This window comes from Saimiri boliviensis, chromosome 18, assembly GCF_048565385.1.
Source record: "Saimiri boliviensis isolate mSaiBol1 chromosome 18, mSaiBol1.pri, whole genome shotgun sequence".
NCBI lineage: Eukaryota > Metazoa > Chordata > Mammalia > Primates > Cebidae > Saimiri > Saimiri boliviensis.
In genome coordinates, this window is record NC_133466.1 from 21,724,402 (window position 1) to 21,744,814 (window position 20,413).

At 32.8% G+C, this 20,413-nt stretch overlaps 1 protein-coding gene across 6 annotated transcripts in view; it reads right to left on the reverse strand.

Annotated features, from left to right (window-relative positions):
* Positions 1–20,413, reverse strand: part of NCAM2 (neural cell adhesion molecule 2) — a 504,760-nt gene that overhangs the window by 141,833 nt on the left and 342,514 nt on the right. For all 6 annotated transcript variants that reach the window (XM_003934329.4, XM_010344887.3, XM_074389453.1 and 3 more), the window contains one exon: positions 6,499–6,649. In XM_003934329.4, the coding sequence (XP_003934378.2) occupies positions 6,499–6,649 (151 nt within the window). The remainder of the gene's footprint in view (positions 1–6,498; positions 6,650–20,413) is intronic.

A 20,413-nucleotide genomic window follows, 5' to 3' on the forward strand; every position in this document is an offset into this window, starting at 1 on the left:
CAAAGTATAAATGTGTATGTGCCTCACTGTAAGCCTCAAAATACATAATGCAAAGATCAACAAAGGAGAGAGAAAATAGTTCACAGTCATGGTAGAAGATTTTAATACCCCTTAGTCTGATAGAACAGCTATACTAAAAAATCAGTAAAGATAGAAGTTTTAAATAATGCTGCAATGTTTAATATTGAGTGTCAACTTCATGGATTGAAGGAATGCAAAGTATTGATCTTGGATGTGTCGGTGAGGGTGTTGCCAAAGGAAATTAACATTTGAGTCAACAGCCTGGGAAAGGTAGACCCACCCTTTATCTGGGAGGGCACCATCTAATCAGCTGCCAGTATGGCCAGAATATAAAGCAGGCAGAAAAATGCGGAAAGATTAGACTGGCTTAGCCTTCCAGCCTACCTCTTTCTTCCACGCTGGATGTTTCCTGTCCTTGAGCATTGGACTCCAAGTTCTTCAGCTATGGGATTTGGACTGGCTGGGATTTGGACTGGCTTTCTTGCTCCTCAGCTGAAGAAGGTCTATTGTGGTATCTTGTAATCGTGTAAGTTAATACTCCTTAATAAATTCCCCAAATATATAATAAGATACATATATATACTGTTAGTGCTGTCCCTCTATAAAACCCTGACTAATACAAATACTATAATTTACCTTGATCTAACTGACATTAAAATACAACAACCAACTACAGAATACATATGCTTTTGATGTACAATTGTCTATTCATCAAAATAGTTCATATGATTGGATATAAATCAAATCTTAATACAAATAAAAATTTAAAATACAGTGTTTTCTGAGCACAACTGAACTAAATTAGAGATCAAAAATAGCAAAATATCTAGAAAAATTACAAATATCTGAAAGTTAAATGCAGAAGATCTAGAAAAAGTATAAATATCTGAAAGTTAAACAGATTCTTATAAATAACTCTGAGCCAAAGATTAAATCAAAAGGAAAATTATATTTGTAGCTAAATCACAACAAAAATGCAACATGCTACAATATTGGGGGGGGGGGAGGGTTCACTTAAATCACTGCTCAGTGAAAATCTGGAGTTATATGGTTCTATTAGAAAATAAGTATTATCTAAAATACATATACTAAGATTCCATATAAAAATATGTAACAAAAAGGTGAATTTAAAATACATAAAAGAAAATAATTAAGATAAAACAAGAATCATCAAACTGAAAAAAAGATAGATTATAGAAAATATGAATTAACAAAACAGAAAGCTAACACTCTGAAAAGATCAACAATTTTATCAAACACTTAGCTAGAAAAAGAAATGTCCTTTCTATTAACTAGTTCTTGACGAACTAGACATAAACATGGAAAAATAATGAACACCTACTCCACAAAAATGAACTCAAAGTGAATCACAGACCTTAAGGTAAAACCACAATCTACAAAACTTTAAAAATAAAGCATAGACATAAACTGTCATGGCTTTAACTTGGAAATTTTTTTTTTTTTTTTAGAAAAAATGCTTATACTATAACATACAAATCCAATTTGATCCATTTAATAAGCTGTACTACAGTAAACTTAAAATTCTTTGCTTTTGGAAAATCTACATTAAGAAATCAAAGAAAAATGTGTATTCTAGAGAATAGTATGTCTATATCCACACAATCTTCAAAAAATCTTCACAGACTTTTTTGTCATAATAGTCAATAACTAAAAACATAACAGTCAATAACTAAAAATGTCCATTTTAATGGGTACAAATAAACCTACTTGTCTATTAATAGATACTAGATAAACAAACTATTATATCTGCATTATTTAATAACAGGAACAAGTCCTATAAATTACTGCTGCACAGATACACATGCCAATGTATGCCAGCCATGAAAGCTGAGCAGAGACGATTCAAATAATTCGAGAAAATATTTGCAAACCATACATCTGATAAAGGGTTAATATCCAAAATATACAAAGAACTCAAACAACACAATAGTGAAAAAACAATCTGATTTTAAAATGGGCAAATTATCGTTAATAGATATTTCTCAAAAGAAGACATACAAATGGCCAACAAGTACATAAAAAAAATGCTCTACATCACTAATCATTAGGGGAATGCAAATTAAAACTTCAGTGAGAAATTACTTCATTAGAATGGCTTTATTCAAAGAGATGAAAAAACAACAAGTGTTGAAGAGGAAGCAGATAAAAAGGAACACTGTTGTTGGGAATGTAAATTAGCACGGCCATTATAGAAAGTGGTATAAAAGTTCCTCACAAAAAGAAAAGTAGAACCACCATATAATTCAGGAATCCTTTGTCTGGGTATATACCCAAAGGAAAAGAAATCTGCACCTGGTAGAGATAGCTGCAGTCCTAAGTTCATGACAGCATTATACACAACAACCTAGATATGAAATCAACCTAAATGTCCATCAGTGAATGAAAAGATAAAGGAAATGTGGTATATATACATAGTGGAATACTATTCAGAATTTTAAAAATGATATATCTTGTCATTTGCATGGCATAGATGAATCTAGAGAACATCACGTTCGGTGAAATAAGTCAAACACCGAAAGACAACTACCTGATAATCTTTCTTACCTGTGGAAGCATATAAAGTTCAACTCATAAAAATAGACAGTAAACTGATGTTAGCAGAGGATGGAGTGGGTACATGGGGAGGAAGGGAATGGGGAGTTATTGATCAAAGGGTAGACAGGAGGATAGACAAGAGAAATAGGTTTTGAGATCTATTGCACATTTGAATAACTACAGTCAATAATAATGTACTTTTCAAAGTAACTAAGAGTAAATTTTAAATGTCTCACCATAAAAAATGATAAGAGAGGTAATGGATACGTTAATGAGATTAACTGAATTATTTAACACTATACATATATCAAAAATCACATTGTACCCCATAAATGTATATAATTACTATTTGCCAAACAAAAAAAGATATTAATGATATATTTTTAAAGCATTACATTTGCACACCTTAAATATATATAATTTTGTAAACTATATCTAAATTATATAAATATATTTCAAAGATAAAATAAGAACACTGCATGATTCCACGTATGTACATTTTTACATGTAAATGTAAACTAAATTATAATGATCAAAAGTAGCTAAATGGATACCTAGGGATACATGTAAAAATGAAGGATAGATTTTAAAGTGACTTGAGAAAACTCTTGAGGGTGATTTAAATGTTTATCTGATGAGTATGATAGATTTAGGGGTATACATACAGGTTAACATTCATCAGATATGACATTATATATGGACTTTTATTGTACTTCAATATATTTGAATGATATCTTAAAAGAGATTATATTTATTTTTCTAATTATTCTCACTCAAGTAGAATAAATTTAAATGTTTTAACTTAGAAAAAAAAAAGAGAAAAAAGATCAAGTGTTTAAGAGCCATTCAAATCATTTTCAACAAGATTTGCAGAAAAATAATCAGAGTTCAGTGAAACCAAAAAGTAGTTTTTTTAAAACAACTTTTGTTCGAAGTATATGAACCTAGTTACCCTCTCATCAACACAGTGGCAATAATAATCCCAGGGGATACTCGAAGAATTCTCAAAACATCCTTTTACAAAACAAGTCCTTTCACGCTGTTTAAATAAGATAAACTACATAATTTTCTGGTGAGCTTTAGTCTACACATTTACCTAAGAATAATTAAACAGAAACATAAAAACAATATTTAAGCCTGTAAAAAGGGACTGCATCATGATCAAAAGCAACTTGTACTTTGTTAGAAATCAGTCCTTAAAAAATAAAGTATCCAATGTACTTTTTTGTATTAAAGTTACTAATTCATGTTATTAAAAGATTACAAGAGCAAATAATTCAGAGTGCAATATACAAATATTTGTTTATCCCATTATTTTCTACCTAGCTAAAACCAATAATTAAATATCTCATGTAATTATATATCAGAGTTTACACTTATCTTGATATTTTCTTCATTATCACTTTGAAATCTGAATACATGCTGTCCTTTGATTTAAACTCCTGTTGATGGTAGACTTTTAATAAAGGAGGAGCTATGTTTTATTCATCTTGTTTCCATTATCAGAACAAAACCTGAAACTTAAGGTGTACTTAGTATAGTTTTTAAAACTATTTTCAGCCGGGCACGGTGGCTCACACCTGTAACCTCAGCACTTTGGGAGGCCGAGGCAGGCAGAGCATGAGGTCAAGAGATTGATATCATTCTGGCCAACATGTTGAAATCCCGACTTTAAATTAAGTGGGCATGGTGGTGCGCACCTGTAGTCCCAGCTACTCGGGGGGCTGAGTCAGGAAAATTGCTTGAACCTGGGAGGCAGAGGTTGCAGTGAGCCGAGAATGTGCCACTGCACTCCAGCCTGGCAACAGAGCAAGACTCCGGCTCAAAAAAAAAAAAAAAAAAAAAAAAAAAAAAATTCTATTACCAATGTTGCCACATATAGAAGATAAAAATACTGCCACTGTTACATAGGCAATATTTTTATCCACAAAACAAAAAACAGCTATTTATTTTCAATGTGGTTTTACAATATAAACATATATAAATTATAATCTTAGTTTAGGTTTTCATTTGTTTCATACAAATGCCCATGATCTCATGCATGGAGAATAATTCAGAAATCCTAGGGCATCTTTGTTGAATGTGGATGAACTTGAATAAAAGTATATTTAAATGCTTGAGTATGAATAGGTCCCAAGTGTCTTTCTTTTAACCCTCTTATTTTACAAATAAGGAAATTGAGGACCCAGGGACACATAACACACTATTAATTAGCATATTAGTTAGTCCTATTAGTCTAGTACTAGCATATCATGTACGAGCCACTCTGCTTTCCTGTGTTTTGAAAATATCAACAATGCTCCTTTCTCATAAATTCCTCTTTTCTGAGTACCTGCAACAGAGATTTAGTACTAATCCTATGATATATCAAATGTTTTAAAATATTAATGAAACACAAACAATAACAGTGCTAAATATAGTTTCATTAAGATAATACATAGTCTTTTGTAGGACAGTGGAAGAGGCCAGGAGTATCTAAGAATTGTCCTTTCAAAATGGTTGGACAGTTCTCATATAAATCAGATCTTGGTATTTTTAATTTTTCCTTTCTTTATTTAGATTCACATTTTGAAAAATGAAAAAAATCATAAAGTAAATTTTGGCTTAAATACACAGATTTTAATTAAGACATAAACAAATGTACTACAAGTCTGTTACATGTTTTTAATTTGTTAATGAGGCTGTTGGTCTGAAAAATAAATATACTGTGATAATGGAAAAAAAGTAGAAAAAATTATTAGGGGAAAGAGGTTAAGTAAGTTATTGGCATCACTTCCTCCTTTGTGTGTTCTGGATAATATCATTGCTTTTTGTTTATCTGTTTTTTAGGAGTATGCTGGAAAAAAAAGTGGCTTTCTTAGAAGCTGCCTAACATCAGCAAATGAAGTCAGTAATTTGTGACCAAATCATATTGCCTTTTATTATTGACTACCTTTCATAATCCTTTTCTCTTGTAGAAGTTTCCGATTGGTCTTTCCATGAATTTTTTGACAAGCACAGTCTATAAAAATGTAAAGTAATATGGATAACTTATGTCTATTCTTGAGAAAATATTTTCTCTCTAAAGCCATTCTCGATAAGAAAATGCATCTTGTATCACAGCTACCATTGCATTCTATCAATATTAATGTACTAGACATGCTCCAATAGAAATATTTTGTCAATGAGAATATCTCATACATTTCACTAAGAACAGCTATGCCCTTTCAAGCATCAGAGAGACTCCAAAATTGGCGCTTCATAAATATTTATTGAGAACAATGTTAAGTTTCTTCTTTTTTAAATAGCATGTGTACCGAATTATTTTTAAACTCCATGCAATGACCAAAGGGTTTTTGTGAAATCGTGACTTACATTAGCCACCCACACAATCTCACACATTTATGTACATTTTTAAATTTATTAAAAAACTATCCTTGTCTTGGTCCTTTCTTCTTCCAGACAGACAATAAACACTATTTTGATAAGATATGCTGCTAGTGTATTTCACTGCATTTAAAATACTATTTATAGTTTATAAAAATGTAAAATAACCTAAAGAACAATTTGAATAAGAAATGTGAACACCACATATCTAAGACATAGTCATAAATATAAATAAATAAAATATCTATAGTGATATTGACCAATTACTGATAATCATTTTCAGTTGATATTGTGTTTTGAGTTAAATGTTGCAAAAAAAGAAAGTCACCATTTTCAGGAAAAGCAATACCAAAATGATTAAACGTACAGCACTGTGAAATGTCTGTAGTATCCACTAGATGTCTCCAATATCTGACTGGTTACTTTATTTCTCCTAAAGCTATGCATTAATACTGAAACATGAACTACATATGTATTTTGGTTTTTCTATAAAAATAATCTTTTTCAAAGTACACAACATTCTTTTCATGAAAGTACAAAAGGAAAGTAACTTACATTCAATATCAAGGTACATGCTCTTTTGGTGCCCTCCAATTCTACTTGCAGCTTCACAGTCGTATCTCCCTGAATCTGACAACTTCACATCTTTAATATGCAGTGATGAGCTTCCATGCTGCCCTTTGACTTCGATACGGCCATCTGGGCTCTGTTTACATCAATTCAGGAAAAAGAAAGACTTTTATGATTGTGTGTACAAAATGGTGACCAAACATATAACATTATGTTACTTTCTATGTTTCTCTGGCAAAAAGAAAAATGAAACCATTCCCGATGTAGAAAGTATTTCTTGTATAGCTAAGAATAAGGGTTTACATTCTATAACTTCATGAAGGTTTCATTTATCCTGGCTGTGTAATGATAAAAGCATTGCAATGCCTCCAAATAAAACCCAATCACTCAACCTGATGTTTAAGGACCTCTCATAGTCCTTTCCATCCAAGCACACTTTACAATTTGGATACTGTCAATTCTAGTTATTTTGAATTACTAATACTGTCCACAATATCCTGTGCTTGGCATAATAACTCTTCACAGACTTGTCTTACACATTTCCCCTTTTTTTCTCTCTGTATTCACATGGCAACATTCTACTTTCTATCCTTTGAATTACGGGCAAATTTTCATATTATATTAAAAATAGTCTCTGATTGCCTAAATAAATAACTGACTTATTTGAACTACATAATTTTCTTGGAATAGGTTGCTTTTACTAAAGTCTTACTGGAACTTCAGATTTCATCCCACAGTGTTATATTATAGTTGAACAAATGTGAGTAAATACTTATGGTACTTCATGTAAAAGTCACTTAAACCTCTAGGACAGAAATATTATATTCTAATAGTTTTATAAAGCAAATTATGTACAGTGAAATTTATATGTAGTTGAGTAAAGAAAATGTACTTCTTCAGCAATTATTTACTATGAGTTAAAGACTTTTACTTAATTACCTTTATTGGAATGTAACAATAAGATACATTATTAATAACACAAAGCAAATTATTCATTTTATAAGAAAAATGTAATTATTTCACAGTATTGAAAAGTAAATTTTAAAGTTACATGATCTTTGCTTGAAAATAAAAATGTTCTCTTGTTTATCTGTTAAACATAATATGGTTTTCATTTGTGAAAAACTATTGGTGTATATAGTATCAGCATGCTCTTAGTACAAATGTTAGTATTTAAAAGTTATTATCAATATACCTGAAATTATTAACATAAATTCTGGAAAAACAGATACTGTGGCCAAGTGTGTGATTCCTAGGAAAATTAGAAATCATTCTCAGATTCATCACTGGCTCTGTAATGATGCACAATGTACATTTGAGTCAAATACTTGCACTAAAAGTCCAAGGTCACTTTTTTGTTTCTGAAATTCTAGAGGACAGGTCTCTCTTTGTGCTACAGAAAAACATTGCAAATATCTGAAAGAAAATTCACTTGTAACTTGGCTCTGATTCAACAACTACTGAAGATTAATTTAACACATCTGATATTTGACTGAGACAGGATAATGGGCATTTTAGCTGTCTATCTAGTATTTCCAAGTTCCATCACTGAATTAAGGAAGATGATTAGAAAGCAAAATGTTTGACTGTACCTTATTATTCCATCTTTTACAAAAACGGACTCTCCGAAATTTAATTTGATGCTATGTTCTTTGCCTTTTCAGAAGGTCAGTTTAAGAACCGCTTATTTACTAAATGGTATTTCAATATTTTTATAATATGATTTTTTATTTATTGTCCTTTCAAAAATCCCTTAATCAAATAGCCATGTGATAAACACTTCTTGAATTTATTTTCAAGTTAAAGTTTCTGTTGACAATTTTCTTTTTGATTTTTTTTATTATTATTACTTTAAGTTCTGGGATACATATGCAGATCATGCAGGTTTGTTACGTAGGTATGCACCTGCCACAGTGGTTTGCTATATCCATCACCCCATCATCCACATTAGGTATTTCTCCTAATGCTCACAGTTGAAATTATAGAATGTGTCATGTTTATAAGTTACTTTTTGTGACCTCACCTGACTAGACATTAATTGCCAAATGCAGAATCCAGTTATAGTCCATAGCACATTTGAGGTGGTCCATATTCCATAACCTTCTTTTCTTTCCACTGTGTCATGAAACATTTTTAGAGTCATTAACTCCTTTCACCTTTTGGGAGAGTGATGGATCATGTCACTTAACCACTCAACAATTATTTTGTGTCAGTGCATGTGTGTATATGTGTGTGTGTGTGTTTGTTTGTGTGTGCGTGAGCATTTATTTTACAATAAGCAGCCAGGAACTGGGATGCAGTGTTGAGCAAACTGTAATAGTTTCTACTCTTAGTAGCATTAACGTTCAACAAACAAGATAGATATTAATTTTACAGTACAATACAAACAAATGTGAAAAGTATCATGTAGACAGACTATACTATCTTTCTAGGAGTAAGTGGAGGATGGGGTCGGTATGTTTCCTGACAAACCAAAGTGTGGTTTGTGATCTGTAAATAGTGAAAGAAGGGTAGTGTTGAGGAGAGAATTCCAGGAGATGCCCTAAGAGGACATAAGAAAAAAGTGAGAAACAAGAATGTGCACAGAAGAGAGTGAGGACATGTGAGATGATGGACAGGTAAACAGGCACCAGAAGCAGAATCCAAGATAAATGCAGGTATGCAAAATAATATGCACCCCAGCATTAGATATTCTGTTTGCCTCGTTCCTGATGGCATTATTTCTCTACTGAATAAGTAAACTCAACTTCAGATACTTGGAGGTAAAGACAATGCATAACTGCCTAATATGTAGACAGAAATACCAACATTCTCCAAAGGTTATTAGAATTAATTTATCCAAACTAATGTCTCAAAATGGTTTTAATATTATATTAAATCCCCCAGTTTCTACAGTCATACAAATAAATTTAAACAGAAATCATCTTTTCCCTCCCTGTAAGATTATTATATTTACTACCAGCAAGAATGATATTTCCTCTGAGTTTGCTCCCAGCTTTCTAATCTTCTTCTAATTTCAATTTCGTGAGCTAGCCTCTTGTACAATTACCCTTTCACCTAGCAGTGTAAATGATATCAAAAAGATAAATACATGCAATCAAAGTTCTTCACTTATGTAGTTTCCTTATTAGGTCCTGGTGCCTTTTTCTTTTCTTTGGTTATACAAACAAAAATTTATTCAACAAATAGGAATTGAATGTAACAATTATAAAAGGCAATATATATGATAAATTATACTTGTTAGAAAACGTTCAAAAAGCTTTACATTTACTAGCTTATTTAATCTCCATGATACCATTATGAGGTTGAGGCTAGTATCTTTTCCATTTTAAGATGAGGAAATTAAGACAAAGAAATATTCAATAACTAGCCGACATCCCACAGCTTATGAGCAATAGCAGCTGAATGCCCAGGTTGTCTTGCCCTGAGTTCATGTTTGATTATTTTTGATACGTGATTTGCCACCTGAGTACCAACTATGGGATTAAACTATGTATATACCACATCTATGTAATAGACTACTTTGCTAGGTTCTGGGGATTGAAAAATAAATGCAATCAAATTGAAAAGTGGGCATTTTTACCTACTAAATGTGTTTATTAGTGGTTTCTGTAATTTTTATTTTTAAAGTAACTTATTCTTTTTAAAATGAGGATTTCAAACACCAAATAAGATGTTGTAAACATCTGATGGCATGTACAATATTTGGTTTCAAAAAGTAGACCAAAAACACTTATTTTTGATTCTTTAATGGGAATGAATAAATTAGCATGTTTACTTTTACATATGAAAAATGGATAAGAAATGCAAAGCCCTTGGTGTCTCAGGTCATAGGGATCAGAGGAAAGAATGACAAAGTATAATGCATGCTGATATAGATGACATTCAGGAAGGAAATCTAATTTGGTAGACAAAGGCAAGGAAGAGTTTCTTGTAGGTATTTATGTCTAAACGGAAGGACAAGTCATAATGATAAGTCAGGAACTGCACTGGCTATGTAATTTTAGGGGCCAACTGCAAAGTAAAACGTGGGGGTTTCTATTCAAAAACAATTATAATGACAATATGTTGACTGTAGCATATTAGCCCGAACTTGGTGTCCTTCAGAGTGTGGAACCTGTTCAGTTGCACAGGTTGTACCCCTACAAAATCAGCCCTCACCAAAAACTAAGTAGGAAAAGTAGGAAGGAAATGGGAACTACGTGGGCTTGAACTCAAGGGAGAAAATATGTTCAGAGAGTTTAATGTAGCTCACGGGAGCTATCAAATTAAATATGAGGTGGAAGGGATAAGATATGAAAAATCTAGAGAAATCAAGAAGATTACAATAAAAAGTATCAAAGCAAAATAAAGACCTATACGATCATGAGAAGATGCTAAAAATCATTAGCCATGAAGGACATTTAAATAGAAACCATGGTACCATTTTGTATTCACTGGGCTATGATGAGAAAGGCAGAGAGTAACAATTGTTGGCTAGGATGTGAAGAAACTGGAACCCTCATGCACTGTGAGTGGGAATGTAAAATGGTGCAGGAGTTTTGGATAAAATGTTTGATAGTTCCTCCAAATGTTAAACAGAGAGTATTCCAAAGAGAAATGAAGATGTATGACCACATAAAACTTTGTTTATAAATGCTAGTAACAGCATTATTAATAATGCCAAAAAGTGAAATCAACCAAAATGCCTACTCACTGGCGCATAGATTGAAAAAAAATAGTGTTATATACATACAAAGAAATATTATTTAGCAAAAAAACAAAGTAACAGAGTACTCACACATGCTTCAACATGGATGAACCATGAAAATGTCACAGTAAGAGGAAAAAGCTGGTAACAAAGCACAAATATTGAATAATACAATTTCTTTGAAATTTCCAAAATAGGCAAATTTGTAGATACAAAAAGTATGGTAGTATTTGTCTAGGTCAGACAAAGGAATGGGAGGTGGTGGTGAGGAGATTGGGGGGTAATAACCAAAAAGTGGTGATTAAATGATCCAAAATTGATTCATATTATGGTAGAACAACTCTAGGAATAAAAGTTTTTAATTGTACAGTTTAATGGGTGATTTTTTTTGCTATGTTAATTACATGTAAATAACACTGTTAAAAAGTAAATACCAATAGAAGGTTATTGGGTGTTTTATGAACAGCTGGAAAAGAACAGGATAGGTTTTGGGCAAAGGAATAAGGTGGATGCACTTGTGATTTTAAAACATCACTCATGCTGTGGGGGAAAAACAGAGGATGCTATGGTCTGAATATCTGTATCTTCTCAAAGTTCATATGTTGAAATACTAAGCCCCATTGTGACGACATTTGGAGGTTGTTTCTTTGGGAATTGATTAGATCATGGGGGAAAAACCCTCATTACTAAAATCAGTGACCTATAAAAGAGCCCATGGAAAGCCAGCTAGATCCTTCCACCATATAAGAACATAAGAAGAAAATAGCATTGATCAGAAAATGAGCTCTCAGCACACACCAAATCCATCCTGCGATCACCTTGATTTTGGACTTTCCAGTCTCTAGTACTGTGAGAAATAATTTTCTGAGGTTTATAAGCCACTTTATGGTATTTTGTTATAGTAGCCTGAACAGACTAAGATGATGCGGGAGGGAGAACAACTGGGAATACATTACCCTGATGACATGCTGCGAAAGGTAATGTTCGTGAAAATGGAAAGGAGTGAGTGGATTCCAGAAATACGTTAAGGTGGAATTGACAGTGTTTTCAGTAAATTACCAAATGGGAGAGTGTTGATGAAAGAAAAGAGAAAGGAAATATTTCTAGGATTCTGTCACAGACCCCTTAAATATAAAATGTTATCTATATTAGTTGATTGTTACATCTACATAAAATTATAGTATGGCTGTACACATTTATATTTTACTATAAGTACCCACATTTTAATACATGTAGTCTATTCTGTATTTCATATTTAATACTTTAAAATGAATATTTATAATTAAAATATGGTAAAAAAGCTTTAAGTAGAATAAACCTTTCAGAGTTTTTAATTTTTCAGTGTAAAACATGAGAGTAGTTGGGTCCAACTGACAGTTGTCAAAATGCTGATATTCAAAATGTGACCTGAGTATTTATATTATTGCACATGCTTCCTACCTACTTTAATGTGATATAATAGTTAGGACCATAAACTGCAGAACCAGAATTGATAGGCTTATATTCTGGCTGTGCCAGGATATAATCTCTAAGACCTGAGATTAACTACTTTACTTAATGGTATTTCAGTTTGCTCTTCTGTATAATGGGTATGGTAAAAATACAGATTTCAAAGGATACCTATGCAGATTAAATGACTGAATATTTGTAAAGGGTTTAGCATCTATCTGTAAAGTACGTAATAAATTGGCACAAAGCTATTGATATGCAGATCTAAGCAATAAATATAAATTTCATATACTCATCGATTTCACTGTGATTTCCAAAAGCATTCTACATATAGTCCATCTCAAAGTAAAACAATAACTTTCCCATACTCTGTTTAATTGACAATGTATTTTGCTGCTAGACTTTTCTCATGATCCCATGAACCACATGCAAATAATTCATAGTATTTTTCCATGGCCAATACATAATATATTTAATAAAAGACAAAATACAGTTAGGATAAAGAACTACTATAGGAAGAGACAATTGCTATAATAAACAATAAAACATTTCACGTGACTCCATGTCAAGGTACATTATCAAGCTGATGGTTAATATAAAAGTCCAGATTTCACCATCATGCAATACACTGATGTAGCAAAACATTAGTTGTACCTCCTAAATCTATAAAAATAAAAAAAAAATCACCAAGAGACAAAGAAGTCAAGAAAATAGTCAGATCCAAAATGTACATCTTGAGGTAAAATTTACTTTCATGTCACAAAACTATGAGAACTGCAAACAGAGATCTGAAAGAATGAGCCAAATTATATTATGAAGCTCTTCCTTTTAAAAATTTATTGTAACAAGGTCAGATATATGGTAACAGTGTATGCCACATAATTGAATTTGCTCTGTGAACACTGATATGTTATTAAACCATACTGCTCTGAAGTCATGCAAGTAGGCATGAGTTAAGTATTGACTGCATTGTTTCAAGGTTTTGAGGGAGTCATACATCATATGGATCAATTATTTTTAAAATCTAAAATTTAAAATGTTTTGGTATCAAACACAAAGTCAAAATTCCCTACTAGAAAACAGATAAAGTGTGATACTTAAAATATGAGACTTGAAAGGGCAAAGTATTGATAACTATTGAAGCTGGGTGACATATACATGGGATTATATTACACTATTCTTTAGTATTTGTCTTCTTTTAAAATTACATTTCATATTTTATCATGGAAACTTTCAACCATCACATCCCAGATGGGATATTTTCCTGCAACCTGTTTCCTGAATTAAGAGAGTATGTGGAACAGATCAGAACCCAGCTCTAGAGCATGCCGCTATAGCATATTTAAAAGAGATCACAGATTTTTGTATTGAAAGCTAGTGAGATGTTGATGACATTTAATTTGAAGAATTACGACAGCACAAGTCGACTAATACACATATTTAGTGTTGGTTGCTTTAATCCACATCTGGTGAGAATTAAATAAAGATTAGGAAGGTTCAGTGCTAGACACATGATAAATATTGTTATACTCGGTGATGTAATTAGTTCCCAATGCCTAAGCAGTATAGCAATCTAGGGGGTGGAGGGATTAGGGAGGGGTAGCATTAGGAGAAATACCTAATGTAGATGATGGGGCTACGGATGCAGCAAACCACCACCATGGCACGTGTATACCTACGTAACAAACCTGCAGGATCTGCACATGTACCCCAGAACTTAAGTATAATAAACACATTTTTTACCAAAAAGAAATTATAGACAAATGAGAGATTTTTTTTTTAAGCAAGAAGCAAAATACCCAAAGGAGATGGTACAGTATCATATGATATGCTTGTAACAATGCGTGACATATAGTACCTATTAAACAAATGTTAACTATAGTCATTGCCCTTGGCCTTCAGTATGTTTTTACGCAAATCTCCATAAAATATTCTATTGTGGAAAAATATACTATGAAGAAACTCAGAATATTTTGGAAACATTACTTACTTCTCTATGCTTCTTGCTCTATCTACCAGAATAAATAAAAGTCCCATTCTGAGCCTCTGTTTACCCTATATTCAGAGCATGGAAAAGACACAGAGCAGCTCAAAGAATATATCCATCTTTTTCCTGCCTAAAGCAGGAAACAGTACAAATATTTTTCGTCCGGCATGGTGGCTCATGCTTGTCATCCCAGCAATTTGGGAGGCTGAGGTGGGCAGATCACAAGGTCAGTAGTTCAAGACCAGTCTGACCAACCAACATGGTGAAACCCCGTCTCTACTAAAAGTACAAACATTAGCCAGGTGTGGTGGCACGTGCCTGTAATCCCAGCTACTCAGGAGGCTGAGGCAGGAGAATTGCTTGAACCTGGGAGGCGGAGGTTGCAGTGAGCCAAGAACATGCCATTGCACTCCAGCCTGGGCAACAGAGTGAAAATCTGTCTCAAAAAAAAAAAAAAAAAAAAAAAGGTTTTTCAAAGAACTAAACATACCCATCGATACAGCAATCCCAATTCTGGGTGTCTACTTCCCCAAAGAAATCACAGCACCTAATCTTAGGATAGATTATGGTGCTATGTCTTGATTTCGCTAGCCTTTTTCTGCAGTCTCCACTACGCTACTAATCCTATCCAATCTTTTTCAATATTGATAATGCTGTTTTCTCAATATATGAAATATTTATGAGATCTGTTTTATATCATCCACACCTCTCCTTGTTGTGCTTGTGCTTTTCTGTATCTTCTAAATACAGAAGCAGTGCACATAAAATACGGGACTGAGTAGTGTTACTGTCTACTACCATCATCTGTGTCATCAATGGTATTTTTCTATTAATACTGTTCCTGTTTTTCCTTATTATGGGTTATTTTTTTTTCACCTTGCATATGCCATGATTTTAAAATTTATATCAGACATTGTAATTTATATATTTTGAGTGCTGTATTTTTATTTATTCCTTTAAGTATGTGCAATCTCTTTTTTGAGACACCAAGTTACTTGAAAACAATTTTGTTCCTTTGAGGTTTGCTTTTAAGCTTTGTTAGGTGAGTTGGGAGCAGCCTTTAGTTTAAGGCTATTTTGGCCACACTACCAAAGTAACACTTCTAGCATTCCAATGGTTATTTCTATGGCCTTGCATTGTTTCCACACATATATGCACTAAGCAATAATTAGCTGAAATCTCCAACAGAAAGCACTGAAGATCTCCAGAGCTATTTTTCTCTCTGTGAAATTATCTTCTCTACAGGACTCTGTCCTTTCTGCTACCCCACTGTGTGAATTCCAGGACACATTGTCACCCAAACTCAGAACACTGTCTCCTCAAAAGGGAAAACAATTGAATGATTCATCCCTGTGTTCCTGCCTAGAATCTCTTGCTAGATAGTAGGCTTGAACAATAATAGAGCTTACATCATATGTTTCTCTTCTCTTAGGGATTAAAGTGCTGCCCATCAGATTGTACATTTCGTTTTGCTGTTGCTGAAGATTTTTAAGTTCATCATGTAAATTAGGCCCCACTTCATCTATTATGGAAGTTCTAAAACATATTTTTAATTGGCACCAGTATCATAATGTCAGTACCGTTTAGTGACCACATTTTTTCCACCAATATGAGATTTCTTATGTATAGAACATGCCATTATTTAAAGCGTTGCTTTTATTGGACTGATACCACAAAACTGAAAGTATCTGGCAATACATACACACATACATAAATACATGTGTCTATATTTGTATATATACAGGCTACACACACACATTCTTTTTTAAAAATCACATTATGCTAAATACATGTTAACATATCTATGTCATTAGACATATAAGAACTCTTATATAACCTATGTGTGTAATTATTGCTGTATGTGCTGATATTATTATAGCAAATATTGTATTTTGAATATGGAGACATACTGAATGGTTCATATACTTTATTTGTCATGATGCCTCATAACTATACATTGGGTGAGAAGTTTAAGAAGGGTAAAATACACCCATATTGTGTGCTTTGAATTATCCTCAGACTGTCTTGCTAACTCACATATAATTGATAACAAAATTATCTTTAAATAAACGTGTCTATACTTACTGGAAATATTTTGCCAAAACTACTAAAAAATCAAAATCTGAAAACTGCAATTTCATCAATTTATTTTTGTTATAGAGACGTAGAAACAACCTCTTTCTAAGAGATGAGTGGCTAAAATCTAAAATTAGATAACAAATAGATGAACTCCATTGAGCTGCTTTTGTTTGGTTTTGCTTTTGCTTTTTGTGTTTTAGTGTAAAGTAACACTCCATGAAGAATAGGTGATTTATACAAAGACTATATATACAAGTCAAGCTTTTTGTAATTGTTACAAGTCTTTAATTAATAGATAATAAACTCTTCAGCGAGGATCTAACAGAAGTTACTAAGATAAAATAAGGCATAGGAGAAACAGGGTTGGAAATATTGTTACAATGTTATACTTTTTAAGCAAAACAGGAGTCTTAATAAAACACCTTCCCAGTGTTGGATAAAATATACAATGCTACAACCATACACCATTGATACAGTATGGATTTTGTAAGGAAATTAAAAGAATACAAGGCACATATATTTTCTATATGATACCTTTTATATAAAAAAAATCAAAGAAAACTGCATGTCAGGTTGTGATGAATCTTTACAGTAATGTATATCAATCATCAGATGATTAATGAAACACTATGGATATTTTCCTTAAAGGTAAGTCTGGTGACAGGAGTGCTAGAGGCCCATGAAGCAGAAATGATCTGGGAAATTATATGTATCTTTGCTAAGATATATACATGATGAAAAACAACATTCATCCAGCTTCTAATACTGTGCTGGGATATGCAGGTATGAAAAGTGTTCAACTATTTTTACTATGAGCAAACTGTGGCAAATTTTATGAGTGGGTATTTAAAAAATATTCTACCTAGTTGTAGTATCTGCAATGTACCATCTCATGATGCTGATCTAAACAAAGCTAGTCATATTTTCAATAACTTAGAAAGAGGTAGAGGTGTCACCATAAATCTCCAACATGTTCTCTATAACACACACAAACAAAGCATGCAGTTTCATTGCTCTTTAATCTCTTGCTTTTTCAAACTTACGTATATGTTAATTATCACTTTTTCTATAATTTAGCCCCAAAAGAGATTCTAGTTTACAAAAAAAATTCACAAATCAATCAAAAATTATATCTATTCATTCAAATGTTTATCCATGAATATGCTGCTAGAAATTCAATATAAATTTGTGTTTTGTTTTAAATTTTGGTCCCAGTATTATCAAAGCTCTTGGCACTCTACTGCTTATAGTGAGCTTTGGAATTGAATGCAAATATCCACACAGAAAATCAACTATAGCATTTTATACACCTAAGCTCTCTCTAACTTGACTTTTCATTTTGTAAGTTCAGTGACAGTGGACTGAATTTTATCCTTAGTTTTGATCTAAAGAACCCAACAATTAACCTAAACATACTCATAGTTATTACCTGTTATAAATCAATAGTCCATCATATAGATTTCAGTTTGACAGTTCAAGCGCTACTCTCAGAAAATACAAAAAATAATTAGAAACTCCAGTAAGCATGTTAAAGTTTTGAAATAGTTTTTAGTGAATTTATGATTTAATTTGCATTCAGTCTTCTAAATAGATAAATTACCATTGAAAAGCTTGCAGTGCCCTAGGATTGATGGAGGAAACATGAAATTTCATTTAGCTAAAGTTAATTGATCTTGAGGGTGGGATAAACTGGGCATGTTAGAATGTGCCTGTAGTCTCAGCTACCCAGAAGTCTGAGGTGGGAGGATTGGCTGATCCAGGAGTTTGAGGCTGCACTAAGCCATGATTGAATCACTGTACTCAGCCTGCGTGAAAGAGCAAGACCCTGTCTCACGTTAAAAAAAAAAAAAAATAAAATAAAATAAAAAAAAGAAAAAGAAAAAGAAAAAGAAAATTAGAATATAAGGAAAAGCAGGTGGTAATAGCAATTGGAAAAATGGTCTATCATGTAAAGCCATTAAGTAAGAGCAGAAAATTCCAAATGATATGAGAATACTAAAGGTTTTTGAAGAAAACAATCTGGCTTGTTTCTGGTGAATCAATCTAATCATTTTAATGAGAATAACAGGCAAAAGAGTGGATGCATTAATACTTCTTAGGAAGTTATTGAAATAACATGGGCAAGTCATGATGATGGCTTGGACCAAGGCAGTAGCAGCTGGTTGTTGAAAAGTAATTGCATTATTGGTATATTAAAGTCGGGCTAACAACATTTGCTAAAAATGTGAATTTCTATAATCTGTACTTCAAACCCCCATAATATGCAATTTACCTGTATAATAAACCTGTACCTCTGAACCAAAAGTAACAGTTAAAAATGTATTTCTAGCCAGGATAAAAACAAATAAGAGCCAAAGAGGATGGCAAGCACTTTCCTAAATGGAAAAAGAAACCAGTTAATGAGATTGGGATGACTGAAGGAGAAGGAAATCTGGGGGGTGGGGAGAAAGTACAGTATTGAACTGGATATTTTAACTTTGAAAGATTTATTTACTATCCAAGTGGAGCTGTCTGGTAAGTCACTGGACATAGAAGACTGGAGTTCAGTAGAGAGGTCCACAGTTGAAATTTGGAGATTACAGAATCCAGCTGATCATTAAAGCCATAAGACTAGATGAAATCACCAAGGACTCAACATTAGACAAGTCCAAGAATGAATGCCAGACTAGGGTGCCCAACTATTTAGATGCCAATTCGAATACAAAGAATGATCAAAAGCGACTAAGGAAGTGAACAGCTTAATAAGAGAAAAAAACAGGAGTTCCTTAGAAGCCAAATAACATGTTACAAACAGAAGAGGTTGTTTAACTAGGTCAACCATAAGGTTTCTTAAAGTGAAGGTTATTGGTTAGCTTGTCAGAGTTTCAGTGAAGTGATAAAAATCTAACTGGAGTATGCTCAAGAGATAATTGGAGGAATAGGCACATACATAAATACACACATATGTATGAAGGATGAGTATATGTTTATGTGCTTGTGTATGTGTATCAAGAGAAGAATCACTTTTTAAAGATCTATTATTTTCATTTTTTAATTTTTAAAATTTTAAATTACAGTTTAAGTTCTGGGATACATGCACAGAACTTGCGGGATTGTTACACAGGTATACACGTGCCACGGTGGTTTGCTGCATCCATTCCCCCATCATCTACATTAGGTATTTCTCCTAATTTTAGCCCTCCCGAATTCCCTCACCCCGTTAACCCTCCGCTAGCCCCTCCACCTCCAACAGGCCCCAGTGCGTTATGTTCCTTTCCCTGTGTCCATGTGTTCTCATTGTTCAATACCCACTTATGAGTGAGAACATATGGTGTTTGGTTTTCTGTTCTTGTGTTAGTTTGCTGAAAATGATGATTTCCAGTTTCATCCATGTCCCTGAAAAGGACATGAACTCATTCTTTTTTATGGCTGCATAGTATTCCATGGTTTATATGTGCCACATTTTCTTTAACCAGTCTATCATTGATGGGCATTTGACTTTAAATGTTGATGGTAATGATCAATGAGGTATTAAAGTACAAAAATGCTGGATATAGAGAGATGAATTACTGGACTGACATCCATAATATGTTAGAGAGGATGAAATCTAGACTCCACATGAAAACTCAGATATTTCATTCATGGTAACATATAGGTTCTGCTGGGTTTGTGTGCAGGTGTAGTAGTCAGGATTTATTAAGATTTTCTTTTAACTG